Source organism: Impatiens glandulifera, chromosome 5 (genome assembly GCF_907164915.1).
Source record: "Impatiens glandulifera chromosome 5, dImpGla2.1, whole genome shotgun sequence".
In the NCBI taxonomy this organism is placed as follows: domain Eukaryota; kingdom Viridiplantae; phylum Streptophyta; class Magnoliopsida; order Ericales; family Balsaminaceae; genus Impatiens; species Impatiens glandulifera.
Window position 1 is genome coordinate 7,957,629 of NC_061866.1, and position 6,000 is coordinate 7,963,628.

The 6,000-nt window shown below is 27.4% G+C and overlaps 1 protein-coding gene and 1 non-coding gene across 2 annotated transcripts; both read left to right on the top strand.

Annotated features, from left to right (window-relative positions):
• The first annotated feature begins 3,259 nt into the window (after positions 1 to 3,259).
• On the top strand, positions 3,260 to 4,575 carry LOC124938803 (protein LURP-one-related 15-like). Its single transcript, XM_047479316.1, has 3 exons — positions 3,260 to 3,553; positions 3,928 to 4,158; positions 4,233 to 4,575. Exons 1-3 carry the CDS (start codon positions 3,296 to 3,298, stop codon positions 4,377 to 4,379), a joined length of 636 nt encoding a protein of 211 aa, XP_047335272.1. The 5' UTR covers positions 3,260 to 3,295; the 3' UTR covers positions 4,380 to 4,575.
• Positions 4,576 to 5,677: 1,102 nt separating this feature from the next.
• LOC124940780 lies at positions 5,678 to 5,753 on the top strand. Its single transcript, XR_007099517.1, has one exon. It is a non-coding gene; the product is annotated as a small nucleolar RNA SNORD36 (small nucleolar RNA).
• Positions 5,754 to 6,000: the final 247 nt, after the last annotated feature.

The following is a 6,000-nucleotide window of genomic DNA, read 5'->3' on the forward strand; positions in this document are numbered from 1 at the left end:
AGAATATCCGAGCTAGTTAACACTAGTTTTTTTTATGTTTTTTTTATTAATGAACATTTTGACTTACGCGCTTTTATTGCTATTTCTTAAATAATTAATCTCAATTTATTTCGAGTGTGTTTGATTACATTTTAAATACTTATATTTTTGTATTGTTTTTATCATGATGCTTAAACAACTCTAATTTATATCAAATTTCATATTTTTGGAATAATTTTTTAAAATTTGTTTTTATTAATTATCAATATTTTTAACACGTCTAATACTACAACAAAATATATAGTTGAATAGTCTATGATTATATATGTAAAGTAAAATGTGAATATGTTAGGAAGAAAATATTATGATTTTTTTTTTTATGTTTATTAAATAAATATTATTTTTTATGTATCTATGGAATGTAGATAAGATAATCAAATATAATCAAATCTTTATTAGTGGCTAAGTTATGGTAATCTCCTAGTACAATTAATGTTTATAATTTCATCTTGCCACATTTATCTTATAGAATGTGAATATGTGGTGAAGAAAATATTGTAGAAATTTTATGATTTATTGAATAAATAATTTATTTTTATATTTATCTATAGAATGTTGAAAATCATCAAATATAATAAAATCTTTGTAATCTTTATTAATTTATGTGTTATGGTAGTTGACATAGTATAATTAATGTTTATAATTTCATCATACCATTTTTTATCTTAGAGAATATTCTTACACGCCTACTAAAATGATTATTTCTTAATTTTATCCATATCAACCGCCCCATACCAGTATTCTAGTTAGTGGCGCATATGGAGGAGGATTTTCTTTAAACAGCCGCCAATTATGAAAATTAAACTTTTATAAATTGAATCTTTTAAATTGTTTTTTAATGGGAAGTTCATTGATAATGTAGTAACGCAAAAGTTGCATCACTTTAAAATCGATTACAAAGAAAATACGAAAAAAAGGTCACATCAATTTAAAAAATGATCATAATCACAATAGGTAAGATTAAAAGAAATCAATTAAAACTAGATATAACATTTTCCAATAAAGTGGTACATCAAACAAAAATAGAAAACACGGAATGCATACTTTTTTGGGGGAAAGTTTGAAGCTAGTCTAGGTAAATGAAAATAAAAAATGACATTTGATTTATTATGAACCATTCTTAACATTTGAGCTTATTTAATTATAATTATATTATTATTAGTGACAGAATTATAAATTATAGTTATGGTGTACTTGAAATCTTTTTGGATAAGTTCAAAAATAATATTGGAAAAATTATGTATTACACGAGTGAATGATTATGAATTTTGCAATTTCTTTAAATTAGAGAATAAAATAGTAAATTAAATTGAGAAAAATTAGGAATTTAATAGGTTATGTCACATTTCTACGCCTTTGAAGCATTACTCATATTTATTGGGTTATGTCCTGAATTATTGATATATGTGGATTGACACGATTATTTTTTGATAAATAAAATTTGGGAAATATCTGGGCTACAACCCAATTAGCCTTATGTGTAGATCCTTCATTATTTGCAATGTTATCGTTTATTCATCTCGACATTATATGATGTTCAATCTAAAAAATCGACATATTTTGTGACAAATATTATTTGTTCTTTTTGAGGAAAATTTTTCTCACATTCATTTTTTTTTAATTTTTTGTCGAATTTCTTTTCATCGTTATTATGCTACTATTCATTAGACTTAAATAACTATCAATTTCATAATATTATTAAATTGATTATTTTAAATTTTCTTTTTATAAATTATATGGTGTCAATTTATTCGATTAATAGTTTTGGGCATTGATGATCATATGTAAGTATGGTCATGATTGGTTTGATTGATTCACCAAAATGTCTAATTATCTAGTGAGATGTAGCATTTGGAAAAAAATTATTCTATGCGGAATTTTTTTTGTAAATAGTCTAGATTTATTGTGGGGATATTCTTCGATCAATATTTGGGACGATATTTGGTGTAGTGTCAAAAGTCTAGAAACGACGTATCATAAACTTGTTTCCATTGTTATATGTAGAAATGTTATAGTTACAGAAATGCTTGATTATCGGTATATTGATTTCTCTAGTTAAATTAGATATGAAAGCATATTAAACGTTATAGAGAGTTTGTTTAATAATAGAGTTTTACTTTTGGTAGGACACAAACATGAAGTGTCCCCCGTATGAATAAAACGTTATATGTTGAAAAAACATTGATAATTTTCATGTGGGACATTGCTATAGTTTGTTCGTTAAGATGATTTCATATAATATTTGTTGGGAGAAATTTTGGGAGTCAAAGATTCTTTTAAAAATTTCGTTATTTGGATGTAACATTATTCACGGTGGAATCTTACAGATGATATGTGCATAAAAAAAGTTGTATTATGGTTTTTCGTTGTCGTATGTGTCATGAGGAGGTTGAATCGACAACTTACTTATTTTTGCATTGTCGATGAGTAACTAATATCTAAAGTAATTTGTGGAGTATTATTGGAATTCAATGGGTGATGTCCGAATATTTTGATAGTTATTGGAAAGTTTGAATTGATATAATTGAATATGTTTGTTTAATTATGTTTATTTGAGTATTTGTTATTTATTAATTTGTGTTTATATTTCCCATGTTCAAATAATATTTTAGACTCATTTACATGTCACAACTATTTAATAATAATAATAATAATAATAGTTATTTAATTAAAAAAATAAAAATAAAAATAATAGTTATATTAGTTATTTAGTAGTTACTTACTAATTTACAGTATTTTTAAATCATATTTTGGTTTCTATTCATTTTATCTATGTATTATTATTTTTAAATTTTTTTAAATTCATTTTAATTTTATTTTTTTTCCAGCCCAACCTAATTCTAATTTTTGGATACGTTTATGGATTTACATATTTGAATTATTATCTTAATTATTTTTTGTTGAACTATCTAGTTTGAGAGATTTTCGAAATTTAAATTAATGTAGTCGAATGATATGTATCATTAATAATACTATTATCAAAATGTTTTCTTAAATTTGTTCTGAAACACAAATAGAGAAGTTGACGAGGAGTTAATCGTTCTTTTAGAAATTTTACGAGTTTGAAACTTATTGAATACCAATTTTTTTTTTTTTTATGTAACTTAAACAATTTTTTATTATTTTGAATACACATATAACATTATAAAAAAAACTTAATGTTAGAAAAAATATAAAAAAAGAAAAGAAAAGAGGCTTTGAATAATCTAATATGTATAGATGAATCTTAATCTTAGTATCTTAGAACCCGACGGCGATGGCTCAGCCACCTACTTCTTACCCTTCAACTTCCAGCTCCGGTCAAATCGCAGTTGTTAACCCTCAATTCTGTGCACCTTACTCACTTGATATCATCATCCAAAGGAAGCTCCTCACCCTAACTGAAGGCAACTTCGCCGTCGCCGACGTTAATGGCAATATCTTGTTTCAGGTCAAAGGGAAACTCTTCAGCCTCCACGATCGTCGCTTCCTCCTTGATGTCGCCGGAAATACCATCCTCACTCTTCAACAAAAGGTACGGTTACTAATCCATAGTATGATGTATTCTCGATTCATCTCTTAGCTCAAAATGGGATCTTTGTTTAAACAGATACAACTCTCTATTGCTGAATTTGAACTGTAGAAACAATTGTGAAAACATTAATTTGAATTTGTGCATCCAATTTTACAAGAAATACCCATTTGTATATGATGTATTTGAGGTCCAATTATAAGGTTATTCTAATACTATTAGTATTGATTTATAAACACTTTTGTATCTGAATCTAGATGATAAATACTTGGATGAATTTCCAATCATTTCAATGATGGGTTTTCCATATCTATGTGTTTGTTGCATTGCGATCTTTACCTTTTCTGAAAAAAACTGAAGTGGGGATGAATTTTCAGATAATTAGTGTGCATAAGAGATGGGTAGTTTTCAAAGGAGACAGTACTGAATCTAAGAATCAATTATTTAGCGTGAAGAAGTCTTCTCTGCTCCAACTTAAGACAGAATTGGATGTTTTCTTGGCTGCAAATACTAAGGAACGTAGTTGTGACTTCAAGATCAGTGGAAATTGGTCGGATAGGTCTTGTGTCATTTATGCTGGAAACACTAAAAACGTTGTTATTGCTCAGGTAAGTAAGTTGTATATAGAACATATGATGATTGTATTTGATTTGATCTGATCGAATTGGATTGGATTGCGCAGATGCACAAGAAGCATAATGTTCAGAGTGTTTTGCTTGGAAAAGACACGTATTCTGTGACTGTTTATCCATATGTAGATTACGCCTTCATAGTTGCACTTGTTGTGATCCTCGAAGAGATCAATGCCGACAAAAAAGGAGAGGATTGAGAATCGATGAACTTTGAAGGTATTATTACATAAATTTTCACGTTTAATCCTGTCTATTGTTTCTTAGAACAATTTCATTCTTTTTATTGTATAGTATATTAGTTATTGCACTTGTTGGAAATTAAGCAGTTTCAGAATATTTATGTTTGAGTGAAAACTTCTAAATAGAATGGAAAGTATTAATTTTATGTTTGAATATTTAGAATGGAAAGAATAATGCTTTTGTAATGCCTACCCATAAGAGATTGTGGTAATGAAATGAGCCTATAAACATGTTTTTTTTTTCAAATTCTTGATTTGGGTTTTCAAAATTTGTAAAAACTTATGCTTCCATCATTCTTATGAAGTTCCATTTCTTGCATTGCCTTTGCTAGAAAAGATTTTGGGAATCTAAAATATAGTATACAAATTAGTTCCAACTTGCTTTTACTACAATTATAATTGAAAAATTGAAGTAACCAGGTATAACTGAGTAATCAACCCTTCCAACACAATGTTTTTATATATACATAGAAATGAAAACTTTAAAAGATGCCACCTCGTCTTTATCGTAAAAATGAGTAAGTGTAGTCGTTAATTACTAGCACGGCCCAATAAGCTAAACCCCTTCGGCCAAATTTGTGATTTGGGCCACGAAATTGAACAATACTTAGGCCAATGATGTCACATTATTTTCTAACACCAAAATTTCCAACTCATAGACCAAAACATTAGGTTTAAGTTCAATCACGAGATTTCAATTTGGGCCGAAATCCTTCTAACTATGCCTTGACACTTTTTTTTCTCAACTAGGGTTTTTCAATCCGCTGCGCAGCTAATTTCCAATCTATATAACAAACAATTTCCATATTCTTTCACAATATTCTATTCCTCCACTCTTGTCTTTCTTTGTTTCTTTTTCTTTCTACAATTTCGTTACTAGTTGTCGCGAAAAAGGCTTATCTAGGTCTTCTCTTGCATATTTGAGTTGATTACTCTTTATCATCCTTTTGGTTCAATTAGCTATATGTAATAGAGATGAAAGTGATGATTTGTTCCCCCATATGAGCTTTTCTCATTACTGAGAAATCTAAGTCAGGAATTTCTCTGATCGTTCACTCTTAATTGTTATATATTAGTTAGATTTGATTTACTTAGTCATGTTATAGATTTTAGTTATCAATGCATATATTAATAGAAATGGAGGAAATTATCTAAGCTCTTCTTATTCAAGCCAGAAATATTCGGATCCATTTCTATTATTTACTATTTTTCATAAAAAAATAGTTTCATTTATATTTTACCAAAAGATCATCTGTCTCTAATGATGTTAAAAAAATTGGTTCTCCTGAAAAACAACCATGATGATTAACATGGAGTTTTGATTTGAAGAGACATGAAGATCAATTTATGGTTTTAGATTAATTTAATTTTCTTTAAATACTTATATATTTGTTTAAAGTTTGAATTAGTTTCTAAGTATTAATTAAAGAGGTTCTGCATTCTTTCAATTCAATTGATTTTTAAGAAGTTTAAATTTCAAATTACTTCAGACGAGCTAAAAGTTTTTAAAAATTATGTTTGCAATCTATTTTCTTCCATTGATATATTCTTGATTTTATAGTACTTCTATGGCCCGTCT